At 36.4% G+C, this 18,750-nt stretch overlaps 1 protein-coding gene across 2 annotated transcripts in view; it reads left to right on the forward strand.

Moving 5' to 3' along the window:
* ZFPM2 (zinc finger protein, FOG family member 2) overlaps nucleotides 1-18,750 on the forward strand; it is a 469,330-nt gene that overhangs the window by 118,248 nt on the left and 332,332 nt on the right. For both annotated transcript variants that reach the window (XM_078441932.2, XM_078441933.2), the window contains one exon: nucleotides 1,090-1,191. In XM_078441932.2, coding sequence (XP_078298058.1) covers nucleotides 1,090-1,191 — 102 coding nt within the window. The remainder of the gene's footprint in view (nucleotides 1-1,089; nucleotides 1,192-18,750) is intronic.

The raw sequence follows: 18,750 nt of genomic DNA on the forward strand, positions 1-18,750 counted from the left end.
AAAGATGTTAAGAATTCAATGTATTTTTTGTTATAATCATATAAAAACTTAAGTACTATTATAGATTTGGACAACTATGTGGAAAATACTTTAGAGAAAGCCTAGATGGGCAAGCAATTTAATTTAAAATTTTTAGCATTATTAGATTCAACATTTAATTGCCATGTTTTTGGTATCCATTTTGTAACGAATTTGGTATGACATCGCATTTTCTTGTTATTCGGTTTTCTGATCTCTATTACCATTTATAGTAGGTATATTTTGCAATATTTTTGTGTGTACCATGTTACCATGGATTACTTTCCTATAAAGGAGTTGCTTTATTACTTAAAGTGAAGGTTCTTATAAATTAGACCTCTTGATATGCACTTGCCTTGTTAACATATGCTCTTTGCCATAACTATACTCTCGCTCAAAAAATATAACATTTTTTTTTCTTATGTGGAAATGAAAACATGAAACTGTGTGAACTCCCTTCACTTCTCAAGTATAGCTTTATAGTTTCTTGCATTGTGAAGACTTGAGTCACTGGCTCATCTCATATGCTAATTATTTATGGCCTTTTTATACCCATTTAAAAAATAGGTTTTAGCAAGCTAAAAGCTGGGGGGGGGGAGGGGGGGACGGAATCTTCAAAATAATCTAAATTCGGCCCCAAACCTAAATATGTCTTACCCTAAGCCAGTTAATTGCTTTGTTTTTGTTTTGCTGCGTCTTGCCTTTATAAAAATTATTATTTGGAAATACAAGAGTTCAGGTTTTCCATATTAAAAGTGGTAATTACACACTGCTTTTTAAATTTTATTCTTATATAAAATATTAATAACACTGGATTTTTTACAGAAATGTTTTTGTTTATAGCAGTTAACTTTATGTATTCGTGTATTGATGACTAATGCTGATTTTCTTTACTATAAATCCACAGTAGATATCAAAATGATTAATCATGGTCCTTTTCTCTGCATAATGACAAATATATGGAACCAACATATGCTTAGACATACTCCAAGGACATCCCTTTACCGGATCTGAATGTCAAATAGAGAGCTTTAACTATTTCCCCTTTTCTCTCTGTGTTGGTGTTTTCAGGTGATGATGAAGGAGTCCAGGAGACAGCAGAATCAGATGGGGACACACAGTCAGAAAAGCCAGGCCAGCCTGGAGTTGAGACAGATGATTGGGATGGACCAGGTAGGACAGAAAATTTAAAATTCAACCGGTTGTTGCTACCATCACGAATTCACTTTTTCCTCTTAAATTTTAATTAGGTTGTAAAACTGTTACAATCTCAGCTCATGTATGTATGTATGTATATACATGTATACGTATATATAATAAATATATATATACGTATATATATATATATATTTGTGTGTGTGAATGGAGGTTACATGGGAGTTTAAGTAAACATTATTTAAAGAAGATTTTTATCTTTCTGTTAAATGAACTAGAAAAAGCAGTGTTTCTTCTGCTTAAAATCTCCATTTTTTTCTCACTCCACAGTCACATAAAAATTACTTCATTCTACTTGCCTTTTTGGGTTTCTTTTGAACAAAAATCTTGATGCTATATCTACATTCAATTTGGGAATAATTTTAACACATTTAAACAAGTAACAGTAATACTATAAAGAAATATTTTTAATTTAGTCATATTGTAAATTGTAGATTAAATCTCAATATATATTTAGAAGTTTAGAAAATATCCACGGATACTCCTATTTGATTCAAGGTTTTGGCAACATTTTCATCTTTATGAATGAAAATTTAATTTGATTTTAAAAATCCTGATATTTAATCATGTCAAGAAAAAAAATGATGAAAATACTCCTAAACACCAACATAATTTTATGTAAATATATACAGTTCATAAGAACTCACTAAAAAAAAACTCTTTATATTTGGTGCCAAGTAATTTACAATTGATGGTATATTCATAAATGGAGACTATTATGTCATAGGACTTAAAGATATAAGCGAGGCTTTGAAATAGTTTTAGCCATAATTTCTAAAGCAGTAACATTTTTCATTAAGAAAGATCCCTATATTTCAATCACATTTTCACCCTTGCATGACTTTGCAAATTGCTCTCTGCTGTGCGTGAAGAAGAGAAGGACTCCAGTGGTAATTTTCTGAAACCAGCAGCTGGAAAATATAATGCAAACAAAAATGAAGATGCAGTATAGCTGATTATGATGTCATTTCTAATGTTATTCATGATACACACAAATGTTTGTATTCTGTATACATACAACATAATGGTTATACAAGATTTTGGATCAAAATGTGTTATATTTAAAGTGCCATTATACCACTTTTTAAGGGTTTGGAAGAAGTTGTAGACTTCTGGCATTTTCCCCTTATAGCATAATGTTTCTGTCTTCTCGGTAGAGGAAAGAATTCCTTGGATTAAAATTTAAAAAATCTTTGGAAAATTTCATTTTTTTTTTTCTTGAGGATTACATTTAATTTCAAAAGGATAGATGAAGTTTGTATTGTGCTGTTTTTTATTCATGGAATTAGGCATATGTGTGCTGCTTAGAGTTTTTACATTTAAAATTAATTAGATTTAATGGCCTTTTGGATATGCCTACTTACAGAGTGTACATTCTGGCTGCTCTTTCGATGGTGGAAACTTGGAGGGGGCAGATTTTCTTCTTTCTGATGGTCTGGGGCCCACTGTATTCCCTGTGGCTTGGGAGTATGTAAGCACATTCACGCAGTGGTAAATTATTAAACACATGGGCATACCCAATGCCGCCTTTTTCGGGAAGCTTTTCCGGAAGTAAACTTGTCTTATTAACTTAGAGACAGAGAGAGAGGAGCAAGGTAAAGAATGATGTGTCATCGAGGATGAGCTGTTTCACTGTTGAGTTAAATTTCTTTTATGTATCTGATTTAATGAAATTATTATTTAGTTGTTGTAGTGAACATGTTTATGCTCTTTTCTTTGGCACACTTGAATATGTAAAAACTTTAGGGGCGCCTGGGTGGCTCAGTTGGTTGAGCATCCAACTTCAGCTCAGGTCATGATCTCACGGTTTGTGAATTCAAGCCCTGCTTTGGGCTGTGTGCTGACAACTCAGAGCCTGGAGCCTGCTTCTGATTCTTTGTCTTCCTCTCTCTCTGCCCCTCAGCCGCTTGTGCTGTGTTGTTCTCTGTCTCTTTCAAAAATAAATAAACGTTAAAAAAATAAAAAAAAAACTTTAAAGGAAAAAGGTATGTATCTAAGCAGATGTACCTATAAGAAAGTTCTTTTGTTTGTTTGTTGCAAAATTGATAACAGATTTTTCCCTTCAGGTATTTTACCAAAAAAGAGGGGGTTAATTATTTTGAAACCCCTAAATTAATGAAGTTGATTCATAACAAAAGGATATCTGTTGGATATGCATTTTAAGGTAGAAACTTCATTACTTTTCCTTCAATCAGGACAAAGTATAGGGGATGTTTTTGCACTTTCGCTATCGTATAATAGCGATTATATCAATATTTCACCCCGATTTTTATTATTTGCAAAACGGTGTTGGTACTTTCCAAGTGTATAAAGGGGAGAAAATCGTCCAAGTTTTAGTGATGGTTTCCAAACAGTTAGAAATTGCGTTCTGGATTCTAAGGTTCAAATTCTGGATTTGCCACTTATTTGCTGGGTAATTTTTGTCAAGTTGCTTGCTTTCTCTGTTCCTGTATTGCCATTTGTAAAATGTAGAAAATGACATTCACACTTCATAGGGATTCTGTGAGAATTAGGTCCTACACATAAAATATTACTGATCATTATAAAGGCTTTTGAGTTGTCGAGTCTTGAAGCAGAACCATTTAAAATTCTCAGCATTTTTTTTAAAGCCCGGTAATATATCTGATACAACTTTAAAAATACTAAGCATCTAGTTTTGAATTTAACTGCAAATAATTGGTCAAGACGTGATGACCAATGAATTGGTCATGAGCCAGGTGCGATTTTAAGGTCTCCTAATTTTAAAATCCTCCCACCCAGTCCTCGACATCAACCTAAGATAGACAGCTTTCTCTAAATAAAAATAGAGCAGAATCAAAAGACAAGGAAAATGATCTAAAGAATGAGAGGCATAGAGCTGACATCATTTAAGATGGATCAGGATTTATATATATATTTTTTAAAGAGTTTGATTGAAGTCCACTCCACAACCTTTCCTGATGGCTCACTTCAGTAATGTATCAACTCTTCTGAAGTGTTCTATTTTTATCATATGCAAATCCCCCAGTGCCAATTTTTTGTTCCCTTACTTGTTATTCAACTAAAAGGTACATTTAGTAATTGCTCACACCTTTGTTAACTCTTACGATTAGGAACCTACATAGTCTTTAGAAAAATTATCTTACATTTGTAAACATTTCTGTGGTGAAATTTTTTAATGTTTAAATATTTGTGACTCTTAAATATTCTTCACATTTTTATGAATCTTTCTCTGTTGGAAGGGAGAGCTAGACCCACACTAAGCTTATAAGGTTCAGGCCAATGTAAACGTCATTACCTCATTATTTCCATATCTCAAGGAACTGTTTTTAAGTTTTACTTTTCTTTCTTGCTCTCAAAAAAAAGTTACCCTGATACTACCTTGCTGAGAACCTAATTGATATGATACTTGGTATCTACTGTCTCCTCATCTGCATTTGCCTGTACTTCATATATCATTTCTCTCTCCTTTCTAAATAAATACTCTTCTTCCTGTCATCACCCTTGTAAGTACTTCAGTTTACCAATAGTCTTATACATTTAATTATTCAATAAATAATTATTATGCACTCATAATCATGAAAGGTGTAGGGAGAAGTCCAAAGGTATAGTATGATGCCATCCATATTTCTTTTGGATGCCATTTCTCTTCTTTAATCTTTTAAAATTATTTGTGCGTTGTGTTTAGGTGACTGATGCAACTAATATTTAAGCATGTGAACCTAGAAAGTAGAGAATGGTTTCAACTACGGAAGAAACTGAACAAATTCTAGAGTCAGATCTGTGTTTGAGTTCACATGCTGACACTTAACAGTCTTGTGACCTTAGGCATATGAAATAGCCCAGGCCTTGGTTTGCTTACCTTTAAAGTGGGAATAATAATAGCTACCTTGAAACATTGTTATGTGGATGAAATTTGAAAGAAATGATGTGTAGAAAGTGTCCAGCGGACAGCTTGGGAGAGGGTGGGATTTGCTTGATGTTAATGGTCTTCTCTTACCGTAGAACCTCTCACACCAACCAACAGTTAGAATATGGAGCTTATTTTGAAATAGGATTTACATCTCTGGCTCTCTCTTATTTTAAGAAATCTTTAGAACCACAATCTATGGCCAAAGTCTTGGGTTCTGACTTCTGTATTTAGATTCAGAAGGAGACTCAGGGGAGAAAATTCAGATAAATCACTATAAATTTCATCATCTACCTCTATGAAATGAGCACCTGAAAAGTCACATCTTCTATCAACTCTAAGAATACCAGTTCTCTAGTTTACATAGTTAAAAACATGGTTACCTCTTTTGCACTTGGGAATAGTGAATAATCTGATTTCTCTGGTTTAATATTGAATGTATCTAAGTCCTACCTTTAGGCTTACAACTACCATAATTGAAATTTCCAGGAGCTTTAGTAAATGAACATATCACACTATTCAAATTGTGCAAATAATGTATCTCAAGAAATATGTATCAATAAAAGTATACACAGATATAATTTTGATCAAGCAGTCCCTTAGATTCTTTGACACACCCTTGTCAAGAAAAACATGCGCTTTTATTTTCGTATTTACATGTTAAGTGCTTGAGATGTTTCAGTAAAAATAAAGTACAGGGGCGCCTGGGTGGCTTAGTTGGTTGAGCATTTGGCTTTGGCTCAGGTCATTATCTCATGGTTTGTGGGTTCAAGTCAGGCTCTGTGCTAACATCTCAGAGTCTGCAGCCTGCTTCGGATTCTGTGTCTCCCTCTCTCTGTACCCCTCCCCTGCTTGTGTTCTGTCTCTTTGCCTCTCAAAAATACATAAATGTTACAAAAACTTTTTAAAAATAAAGTAGAAAATCACACCTTGTATTGAAGATTTGATGAATTACTAGAATAAAATTTGGAATTTTTTTTTTGTATTATATATTACAGAACAGTACAACTTGCTCCTAGATTGTTAAATAGAAATCTGAGTTTCCATAGAAGGAAACTTATTTTGGGGGTAGTATAATGAGTGGGGAAGAAATAAAAATATTTCTTCCATTTATATCTTGGCCCTGCCACTCATGAATTTTGTGACTTTGAGTAAGTTAATAACTCAAGGCCTCAGTTTCTTTGTTTATAAAATGGGGCTCATAATAATCACTACCTCATTAATGAAATTTTCTGTGTCAAACACGGAGCTCGAGGCTTCATAGTGCTCAATAAATAGGTCTAATATTACTTTTCATATAATTTCGGCAATTGTGCCATAGTAGCCATTACAATGCCTTACAGACGATGTGCCTTCATTTAACATCTGCATGGTGAATTCACTCTGCAAAATCATTTTGCTATGTGAAAGTCATCATCAGATTATATTAACTATGTTCTATTTAACTGGGCTGAAAATGTGATGGAGTTAAGGAAATTTTAATGCAAGTATGTTTTGAAGAGTAAATGTCTAGCATAAAATCAGATTGTGTACTTGTTGCATCTGTGCATCAAATCTGTACGCCGAATTGATCACCAAATCTGTAAATAAGTTGCCTCATCCAATTGCTGTTCAGCATGTAGATGATGGGGTTAGTTCTGCTTTGTGCCTTGAACCCAGAAGATGGGAGTGTTTTGCATAAAGTGGAATGGTAGCTGGAAGACCTCTGGGAGATAGAAGCACACACTAATGATACAGGGTTTTTGGTTTTTTTTTTTTCCCCTTTCTCTTTACTAGTCCAAAGAAGGGCTTGGAGATTACAGTTCTGATTTCGTTTCCTTTTTGATTGGGAAAATGTGGTAGATATAAGATCTGGGAAATGCCATTTGAAGTAAATTAACAGAAACCTATGAAACATAGTTAACCATAGATATAGTCTGACAGTAAGAAGAATATTGTGAGAAGCGGAGGAAATCGTAGAATGACTGTGTATTACGCTGACAGTGAATTGGTATTATCTCTGCTATCAGATAATGCAGTTATCATTAATTTTCACATTTGCATTTCAATCTTTGGAAGGAAATGACTCTTGCCGGATGAAGATAAGAGCTCTGTACCACTATAATGAACCATCATTTTATCCCAATGCTTTGTGTCCGTATGAAAATGAGGCAGGGAGGGGTGTGTGTGTGTGTGTGTGTGTGTGTGTGTGTGTGTGCGCGCGCGTGCGCATAAGCATGCGCGGGCATGTGGGGAGGAGAGTCAGAAGCACAGTATAACAAAGTGTCAAAAATTGCTACAGACTTTTGAGCCCCTTATGAAACAAGAGGGGGTCAAAATAAATCTTCTGTAATGTGGTTAAGTGGATATAGGATTAAAAGATGAAAGCTTTACTCTTTGCAGAACAGAATGCCACATAAACTCAGTAAAAAAGTTCCTTTTATCTTATTTCTTTACTCCGGTTTTCACTCTCATGTAGAATTAGGGCACACATAAACCCAACCAAAAAAAAAAAGTAGGTTGGAGGCAAAGTACTTATGATTATTGTTTGGAAAGATATATCTTTGAGTTATAACATACTGCATAAAATATATCCTTAATCCAGTGACCTTCAATCCAGTGGTTTTACATCCTCACTCTATGGAAACAAACTACAAATTGTAGATGAAGCATTTGAATGTTGTTGACTTTACTAGAACACCAGTCAGTGAGCCCTGTACAAATCAAAGGTCTAGGCCCTACATCAAAAGTTTTATTATTAAACATGCTTTTGTATATTTTTAGTTTAAACATAAAGCTTGTATTGCTGCTTCACAGTTTGCCTACTTTGATTAGCTACTCCCCCCTCAGTTGTGTTCATAACAGGACTTTTATTATTATGCTCTTTCCTGCTGAGACGTAATTCAGCTTAGAATTCTCTTCCACAAAGCACTCCAGGAAGATACTGCCAGCCAGTGGGAATTGACATATAAGAGAACCCTTTGCTATCCCTTTTATAACCACTTTCATTAAAACATATGCATTAAATATTTGGGGACAAGGATTTTTGGTATTGGTTCTTTTTCTTGACTCAGCATTTTGCTCGGAAAAAAATACCTAAAAACATTGGCTCTCATATCCGGAGAATTGAAAGAAAGAAAAACTAAACCTGACAGTTATTTGGTGTTATTTTGTCTGAGTCAGAAAAGGACTTAATTGGGCTCAGAAGAATAAGTAAAGACCAGCACAGGGATGTGCATTAGAGGTAGTTGGAAAATGAGAGCAAGTGTATACAGACACATATACTTGCTACAAATGGGCCACAAATTTAGAACTAGATTACTGGAAGACTAATTACAAGGATAATATTGATTGATGACACAAGATGAAATAAGTTGGTTAGTTGGGCAAAAGTTTATTTATTCAACTGTATATTGAGTGTCAAATACATGCAATGCTCTTTGCTAGACTCTGGGACATGTGTCAGTACATAAGTAGGGTGGTCTCTACCTCAGAGAATTTTTATTTTTTTAAACAATTATTTTTAATGCTTATTTATTTTGGAAAGAGAGAGAGAGAGAGAGAGCACCAGAGTGTGAGCAGGGGAGGGTCTGAGAGAGGGAGACAGAATCTGAAGCAGGCTTCAGGCTCTGAGCTGTCAGCACAGAGCCTGACGTGGGGCTCCAACGCACAAGATCATGACCTGAGCCGAAGTCTGATGCTTAACCGACTGAGCCACCAAGGCACCCTCTACTTCAGAGACTCTGTGCTCTCCCAGAAACTGCAAGTTGTAATAATAATGATTTTTTGAGTGCTTACTGCATATGTGGTGGCTGTTGTACAGAAGAAATATAAATGATACCATAAACCATATTGTGAGACGTGGAAATCAGTAATGACTTATCTGAGGAACAAATATTTTAACTTAATTTGTTTGTATTTGTAATTTTTATATTTTAATATGCAAAGTTTCAAATATACATAAAATAAGAGGGAAGTATATATGATAGATCCCCATGTACTATTACCCAGCTTCAATTATTATCAAATTTTACCAATCTGGTTCCATCAGTTTTCTTTCTTTCTTTCTTTCTTTCTTTCTTTCTTTCTTTCTTTCTTTCAAAAAATCACAGAAGTCATGATGTTTTACCCATATGTGCTTTGGTATGCCTCTGTAATAAATAAGGACTTTTATTTAAAACATAACCACAAATAATAGCATTATCATGCACAAAAGTAAATCTTAATATTATATAAAACTCAAATTCATCTTCAAATTTTCTCATTTATCTCAAGAAATGTCTTTATGTTTGTTTTTTTCAAACCAGGATTTGAAGAAGGTCCACATACTAGATGATACAATTCTCACGTCTTTAGAATTGATAGTAGTCTTTCTTTCCTCAACTCCTCCCTCCCATTTAGTTGCTAGAGAAACCAGTGTGTTTATCCTGGAATATTGTTCACATTCTAAATTAGGTAGATTACATGCTAGCAGTGTTGTGTAACATGCTCCTCTATCCCCTCATTTGTTATAAATTGGTAGTTAAATCTAGATCCTTGAATATATTCAGATTCAATACTATAGGCAATAAGACTACATATACATCGCTGGGTACTTTCTATTGCTTCGTGTCGGTGTATATTACATAAAGAGGAGATGTCCCACCTGTAGTTATATTACAGTGTATCAGAGGGTTCACCTGTTTTCAGCTTGATCCATCCATTATGAAATTTCCCATTCAACTTTTCACCTGATGATTATTATGAGGTTCCATTATATCATTAGGGCTTGCACAATTGTGATTTTTACATTTTATCCTCCCTTCTGTATTATTAGCTGATATTATTATCTTCTGGAGGTTTTTCCAACATCCACTGTTTGCCCCTAAATTCTGTTCTTAAAGGGAAGGGAGGATATGTGCTTAATTCTTTCTCATTCTTTACCAATTTCAGAATAAAGAATAGAGAGAGTGTTATAAGATGAGGCTCTTAAAGGAAGAGCTCAGTGATTCAGGGCCTTGTAGTCCACAATACCGTTATTGAATTTAACTTCAAGATCACTCTGAAGACATGTTCTACATATAAGCCACATGCTCATATTTGCATTAAATATAAACTGCTCTGACTGCTCTGTGGAGAATGGATAGAAGAAAGTCAATAAAAATGCAAGAGTGTTATCAAGAGATGAAAGTGTTTATAGAGAGTGCTGGATATATGTGAGGGTGTGATTGAAAGTGGCTTGCTCAACTTCAAATATTTCATTCCCATTCACTGAGGTAAGGAAAACCGAAGGACAAGCATGTTTAGGGGGAAAGATAAGTTGGATTTTTTTTTAATGTTTCTTTATTTTTGAAAGAGTGAGACAGAGAGGGAGCGGGGGAGGGCCAGAGAGAGGGAGACACAGAATCTGAAGCAAGCTCCAGGCTCTGAGCTGTCAGCACGGAGCCCGATACGGGGCTCGAACCACGAACCGTGAAAACATGACCTGAGCCGAAGTCGGATGCCTAACTGACTGAGCCACCCAGGTGCCCCAAGCTGGATTTTTAATATGTCATTTGCAGGTTTCGCGAGACATCCAAGGGGAGCTGTTGAGTAGAACGTTGGTCATATAGGCCAGGAGCTTGGTGAGAGGTCTGGTCTAGGGATAGAAATTGGAAAGTCAGCAACGTATGCATGCTGGTGGAATTCATGGGAGTAGATGAAATTGCCTGGGGTGGGAATAAATATAAGAAGGCTTGGACATGAATCTTGAAAAACTCCTATGTCTCACTGGAGGATAGGGAAAGAAGTGTCATCAAAGGAGACTGATAAGGAGTAGCCAGACAAGATGGAGAAAACCAGGAGAATGTAATCGTTTTTAAGGAGGACGGAGTCACGCCTGGGTTAACTGCTGCGGAGAGGTCAAGACGGAGATTTAAAGACTCTCCTTGAGTTTAGCGCCATGCAGATATTAGTGATTTTAACTAGAATTATTTCAGTAGAGCTCCGGTAGCAGAAACCAGACTGTGGTAAGTTGTAGTGGGAGGGAAGGGTGAACAAATGGACTCAGCTATTGCAAACAACTATTCTTGAGTGTTCTTAGTAAATAAAGATATATTTGGGTTTCTGTGAAACTGTTTATTGAAAAATTATTACTGTTTAACTCTTATTTTTACCTAAGAATCTTTCAAGCTCCGAATTTAAGAATATGCGTTCGGAGAAATTTATGTTCCCACATTAACCTATTCTGAATCCACTGTCCGTTAACTTATAGATTGTTTTAGTGTTTTATTTTTTTGCGTGACCCTACCATATCTTCAGACTTTACAGTATACATTTTTGTCATTTCTTTTAAATTTTGTGGTTTCAACTTTTATCCCCTAGTAACCAGTTTACCAAGTAGCTTATGTGGTTTTTTTTGAGGTTCATCACTTTTAATGTAATTGATACGTTAAATTTAATAATATATAGTAATGTATTCTAAATTTGATATGGGTTAGAAACATGCTTTCCATTCTTTCCAGTATACACACTGGTAACAGCCAATATTCTGTTGTTTTAGTCAGGAGCACGTTTGGACCCCGGGAATTATTCTGTCTTCATAATAAACTCCTACACTTGCTTGTGAGATTGATACTGGGAGCTTGCAACTTATTCACTCATGAATATAACTTGCATAAGCTTGCCTGATCTTGTTCTTCTTCCCTTGCACCTTTGTAGACCCAGGCCCACATTGAATTAATTTAATTAGTTCAAACATTTATTGAAAGAATAGCTGTGCCAGACTCTAAAGATAAAAGGATCACTTGGACTCAGACTGCCTTCCAAAAGCTCATAGTACATAGCAGCAGACAGATAAATGATGAGATAATTAAAATACGTTGCTGTTGATTCCACTGTAGAGCCATGAACAGTGTGCAGTGGTAGCAAAGGGAGAGGAAGGTCATCTATTGGAAAGCGGTGGTGAGATGATGGCCAAGGGATCAGTTTTCACAGAAGGAGAAGGGAAGCAGGTGCTGGTGGTGAGGCTTAGTGCTGATGAGTAACACACATAATAATGATCCCTTCAAGTGTTCCCAAGGGCAGAGTGATAAATTCACATTGGAGACGCTCTGAGTTTTTATTCATACATAGAAAGTGTTTGGTTTTGCATGTGTGGTGAACTTGCTGCCATTTTGCCTGTCTAGAAGCTTCCTCTTTCCAGTTAGACCTGCCCATCCTGCCATTGTTACCTTAGACGCCATGATGTTTCTTGTCACTCTGAGGGATGGAGGGGCTCTCTGAAACACAACAGAAGCTATAATATCTTCACCTGACAGATGGGAATCCAGACTTAGACAAGAGGCTATCTTTTGAAGATCTGTTACCTCTATGAACTTTTAAAACAACAATGAAAGAGTTTGGTAAAAATTCAGCAATGTGGGGGGCGCCTGGGTGGCTCAGTCAGTGAAGCATCCAACTCTTGGTTTCAGCTCAGATCACAATCTCGCGGTTTGTGGGTTCCAGTCCTGCATTGGCTCTGCGCTGAGAGTGTGGAGCCCGCTTGGGATTCTCTCTCACCCTCTCTTTCTCTCTGCCCCTCCCCTGCTCATCCTCTCTCTCTCTCTCTCTCTCTCTCTCTCTCTCTCTCTGTCAAAATAAATAAATAAACCTAAAAAAAAAATCAGCAATGAAATCCATAAAGAAACCTAACTGTAATTTAGGTGGTTGCCTGGAAATCAAAGCAAAGCAGAGTCTGTAGTGGTCTAACTGGCCTTGCCTTCTATTTGGAAATGGGGTTAGCTCTTGGAAGTTCTTAGAGAGTTTGGGGGGAAGAAGAAAGGAAGGCTCAGGAGGGAGAACCTGAGCTTCTTGCAAATAGTGGAGTCCTTCTTGGCAGATTTCCTGTGGCCCTTAGTTTAGGGTAACATAAAAGAAAATCTCAAAGTGCTGCATGTTTTAAAAAAAGCTTTCTTATTCAATACGTTGTCACATAGAGGAAAGTAATGAAAATAACATGTTGGGTGTTAAACCTAAGTTTACATTTGGGTAAATATACAGAGAATCAAAGACTGTTGGTTGTTGTTTTTTTTTTTTTCTTCGAGTTTTCAGGGCAGAAACTCTTGAGGGAACAAGAAGCATCACATTCATTTCACCCGACACCTTGTGTAAAATCAATCACGGGCCTTCCTGATTGAATGGAATTTTGACAGGTTCTTTGGATTTTCCCTCCTGCTAACCTTTTTCATGTTAATTAATTAATTAATTCAAGATAATTAAATATAATAAAAAGGAAGGTAGGGATTTTATTATTATTTATTACGTACATATTGTTTATAGGAATACAAATAATTAATATGAAAGTCAAGACTGATACATTTTTGAACACTGTGTTAATAATGTATGGGGCGTCCAGGGTGGCTCAGTCCATTCAGCATCCATCTTTGGCTCAGGTCATGATCTCACCGTTCATGAGTTCCAGTCCCACATCGGGCTCTGTGCTGACGGCTCGGAGCCTGGAGCCTGCTTCAGATTCTGTGTCTTCCTCTCTCTCTCTGCTTCTCCCTTCCTCATACTCTGTCTGTCTCTGTCTCTCATAAATAAATAAATGTTAAAAAAACTTAAATAATGTAAAATAAAACAAAAAGAACAAATGCATGAGCGTATTCTAATAGGGATGGAAACATGGTATGTCTTACAGAACCAAATAGAATGTAAGCCAGACAGAGAATATCAAGGTGACTGTGTATCTGAGATTGACAGCACTTATTTTCAGTGTTTTTAATAAGCCGTGCATTATTTAACTTTATGGTATCTCAATATGTTTTCTATAAAAAGGCAAATACAAGCAACCTTAAAGAAAAGAGGAAAGAAGAAAACATTTTCTGTCATCACAGTATTTGCTCTCTGTTTCCTCTACCCATTTTTTCTTTTAAATTAGATGTTTCCCAAGATTACCGTCTTCTTCAGTCAACTGAAAAAAATTTTTTTAATGTTTATTTATTTTCGAGAGAGAGAGCGCATGAGCAAGGGAGGGACAAAGAGAGGGGGAGACAGAAGATCCAAAGGAGGCTCTGCACTGACAGCACAGAGCCCGACATGGGGCTCGAACTCAAAAACAATGAGATCATGACCTGAGCCAAAGTTGGATGCCTAAGTAACTGAGCCACCCAGGAGCCCCACCCTGAAAATTGAATAAAAGGAAGACATTCGGTATATAAACAAGAATTATTGTAATGTGACTAATGCAATAGTGGTTAGATAAGGTGATAAATGAAATAAAATTTTAAAAAATTCATGCCTGCCATGTTTACTGTTGTAGCCGGACAGAGTAAGTTTACTTAAAATTGCTTTCTCTTTGTAAAAGAAGTCACTTGAGTGGTCCTTCTTAATTATGGGAATATCAGGGAAATGAGAACCAGGGTCTTTTCAGACCTTTTTGTCACTTTGCCATGAACACCCTCTGTCTTGGAGATCTCACAGCTCTGGAGAGAGGTGGTTGGGACAAGATGGAGGACTGATTTGCGTACGTATTGCTTTCTGTGGGGCAGTCAAGCAGATTTCACTGCTCGCTCTGCTGCCATGACAGAACACCACAGGTTGGTTGGCTTAAACAGCCGAAGTTTATTTTTCTTCATGGTTCTGAAGGCTGGAGGTCCAAGATCAAAGTGCCCACAGGGTTGGTTTCTGGTGAGACTTCTCTTCTTGGCTTGTAGATTAGATGGCCACTGTGTCACTCTGTCCTTACAGGGCTTTTCCTTTGTGTGTGCATACTCCTGATGTCTCTTCCTCTTCTTTTACAGACATCAGTCCTATTGAATTAGGGCTCCAGCCTCATGGCCTTACTTAAGCCTTATTGACTCTGTAAAGGTTCTGTCTCTCAATACAGTCACTTTGGGAGTTAGAGCTTCAACCTATAATCGTGGGAGGGACACAGTTCAGTCAATACCAGGTTGGATTGGACGGCCTTAACCAAAGTCAGCTAGCAGGGAAAGTATACCAAGGACAGGTTTCTGGAAAACAAGCAAAGCCGGGACTCAACAGTAAGGGCTTAGGTTTTACTTGTTTTAAGAAAAACAAGGACTTGTTTTCCTCACTCTTTGTTCTTAAATCTGGAACTCCTTGTGTGACCAGACAATGTGTCCTAGGGTCCTGCTCTGGGGAAGAATGGCTGATCTGAGATGTGAGTGTGAACTAAGTAAACTGAACCCTGAAGCCTAAGGCGGGGGGCAGTGGGGGGGCACTGTGGCAGAGTGTACAAGAGATGAGCCCACTTGGCTATCACCTTGGTAGAGAAGGAGATTCCATTGTCCTGTGCATTAATGGTTTTCAATAATGACACCAACGAATCAAGAGCAAAACAGGGGCTCCAGTAGCTTAACTGATCATATTGGAATTTTGAAGTGGGGCTCGCTCTTGGGGTGGGGATTCTTAGAGAACTGGGGAGGAGGGATAAAGAAAAAGGTCTCAAGAGGGAGAGGCTTAACATCTCGGTAACCGAAATTTTACCCCAAGCTGATGAATGAGGGTAACATAAGTCATTGAAGAATATGAAGTGAGCCCAGAAAAAGAGACCTGTGTCTTTGCTTTGGGAGGCCACTTAAGGCCTCTTTACTTTGTGAGCATAGAGACATTTCAGAGATATAAAAAGAGAAGAAGAGAAAAGATATTCTAGCATTCCAAGCAGAGTAAAACCCTACTCGGCATTAATATGGAGGGTGAACTGTGGTTAGAAGTGAGACAGGGACCGACATTAGACATCTGGGCAATAGCCCACTGTAGTAGTTCTGATCAGGACACAGTAGAGACTTGGGCAAAATCAAAGTCGTTGACATTGTTCGTAAGTATTTGTGGTCACTGTGAAGATGGGTTGGAAGTGGTGAAGGAGGAAGGAAGGTTTCCTCACCCAAATCCCAAGCACAGGAAAGCAGTGATCTGGAAGTGATGCTGGGGAGCAAGCCAGAAACAGCTTGATTGTGGAGTCTCTGCTCTCATCCTTGTCACTCACACACACACACGCACGCGCCCACACCCACTCATATGCACACGTACACACATGCATACATACACACAGTTTTTTGAGCAGTGTGAAAGCAAGAGTTTTCTAATGGTGGCATGAACAAAAATGAACCTTTATTTTTAGTCTGTAAGGACAAATAAAATGCTTTTTATTCATTATAAAAAATATTTTAACTATTGTAAGTTATTAGATTTAACAATTATGCTTACATTTTAGATTACATTTGAAGAGAAGTGTGAGATTTTAAGAAGCATTCAGTTACACATCATGCATTTTTGTCACATTTTTGACATATTAGTGTGTATTAAAGTAAAAAATTGTTTGATTTTTAAAGAACAAGTGGATATTTTTGAAAAGTACAAATTGTTCATTAAAAATCTTAATTACAATTATGTGGCAAAATTAATTTCCTATAAAATAGGCTTTTCTGTCTGGAAAAATGGAAGTGAATTATTTTAAGAACTCCTATAACTTAAGGCTAACATTTCATGCTAATAATTAATGATTTATATATAGTAGATTATTTTAGCACATTTAAAAATTAAAGAAGAGGTTGTTAACTCAGCTTTCTGGATTTTACTCTTTTTTTTTTTTTTTTTTTTTTTACTTTTAGAGGTAAACATAATAAAATGAAAAAAATAGTTATCAAGTATTTTAATAAAGTAGAATGAAGATGGAATTATATATAACTATTACAAAATGCATGAAATACCTCAACTATGGTTTAAAAGCACATGAAATTAATAATACTTCTGATTCCCTTTGGGTATTTAATATTATTAAATTTATATAATTCAAGACAGTTCCTCCATTGGGCTCATTGACATTCATCTTAAGAAATCCTAAAACAAAGAATTAAAATACTGGTAAAAGTAAAATCAGAAAATAAGATGACCTAAAGTATTTCTTTTCCAGAGTGCTCTTCTCTTACACTAATAAAAATCAAAACTACTACCTAGAATTAATGTTGAAATGATAAAAGTCTGTTCTGAGCAATATTTTCCTCTCCTGTGAACTTTTTAGTTTCCTCCTTTGCATTCGCATCTCTGGTACCTAATATTTATTGAGAGTTTACTGTGTGCCAGTTACTGGTATAGGCACAAAGAATATAAAAGCAAACAGATTCTCATAGTTTTCCCTCATGACAACTCTAGGAATATTATTTCTCTCTTGACTAATAAGAAAGCTGAGGCACAGGAATGTTAGGTATGTTGTCTAAGGTCACAAAGCAAACAATCATGAAATTGAAATGAAGCAGCTTCACTCCAGAAATTGTGCTAATCATCGCATCCTCTTTATTTTCCATATAATTCCTCCTTTTTGATTAAGGCACCTGTTGTTTGCTACCATATTTTGATATCCTTTCATCTAACTGGGGGTCTGTCTTTTTCCTTTGCTAAAATACAAACAAGGAAAATATGCTTTATTTTTCCATTAAAACCTTTTATTAAGTTTAATTTGTGTATGCACATATATATATGGATATATATATATATGGACATATATATATATGGACGTATATATATATGGATATATATGGACCCATATATATATATATGGATATGTATGGACATATATATATGGATAAATATATGGATATATAATGTGTATTTGTGTGTGAATTTGAAGGCTTCCTTTCTAGTGTAAAACTTTTTGGTTACTAGGTGTAATTCCACCATTTATCTGGCTTTGTCCTGGAAAACACATAATAATCGTCACAGCCACGATTCAATAGCCAGTAGAGTCAATTGAGCCCTTTGACTCTACTCACTGTGCTTCATTTTACAGCTGAGGAATTGAGGCTTCAAAACCTTAATAACATAGTGGGGGAATGACTCAGCCAGGACTCCCATTGAGAGTGGCAACCTTAATGCTGGCGACAGCCCTCCAGAGAACACTCCTTTTTGTAAGCACTACAAGAGTGATTTTATTTATTATCTCCTTTAATTCTGACAACATGCCTGATAGGTTACCCCTGTGTTATAGGTGAAGATGTGAAGTCGTAAGTAGTTAGGTTGCTTACCTAGTCTTCTGTTGCTAGTAAAGTCAAACCTATAGGGAGGGTGGTGGAGTAATGGAGACACAATCGGAGATGAAAAGTGCTCTCAAATTTTGCTTTAACAGCTTAACAGCTCAGTCCATTTGAACAAATTACTTGCCCCAGATCATCTTCTTGCCCCTCAACTTTCTCATCTGTAAAATAGGAGTGCTGTGTACCTGATTCACAGGGTTTTGTGAACATTACATGAATGAAGCACTGAGAAGAGTGTCTGGCACAGCATTAAGTACTATAGAAGTGATGGGAGCATGACATCATCGTGATTTTATAGCCAGATTTTCTCATGTCTTAAATCTTGCTTCAACCTCATGTCATTTTCCTCCATTAGATTTCCAGAGAAATACCGAGTGATTTTGTATCTATTTTGTTTAGAAAATCAGGGTCTTTCCTAGAATTCAACATCCTTGATTAGAATAGAACTTTCAGGAGCACCTGGGTGGCTCAGTCGGTTAAGTGTTTGGCTCAGGTCATGATCTCATGGTTCATGGGCTCGAGTCCTGAGTCAGGGTCTGTGCTGATGGTTTGGAGGCGGGAGCCTGCTTTAATCCTCTGTCTCCCTTTCTCTCTGACCCTTCCCTGTTTGAGGTCTGTCTCTCTCTCTCTCTCTCTCTCTCAAAAATAAAATGAACATTA

Source organism: Panthera onca, chromosome F2 (genome assembly GCF_046562875.1).
Source record: "Panthera onca isolate mPanOnc1 chromosome F2, mPanOnc1 haplotype 2, whole genome shotgun sequence".
In the NCBI taxonomy this organism is placed as follows: domain Eukaryota; kingdom Metazoa; phylum Chordata; class Mammalia; order Carnivora; family Felidae; genus Panthera; species Panthera onca.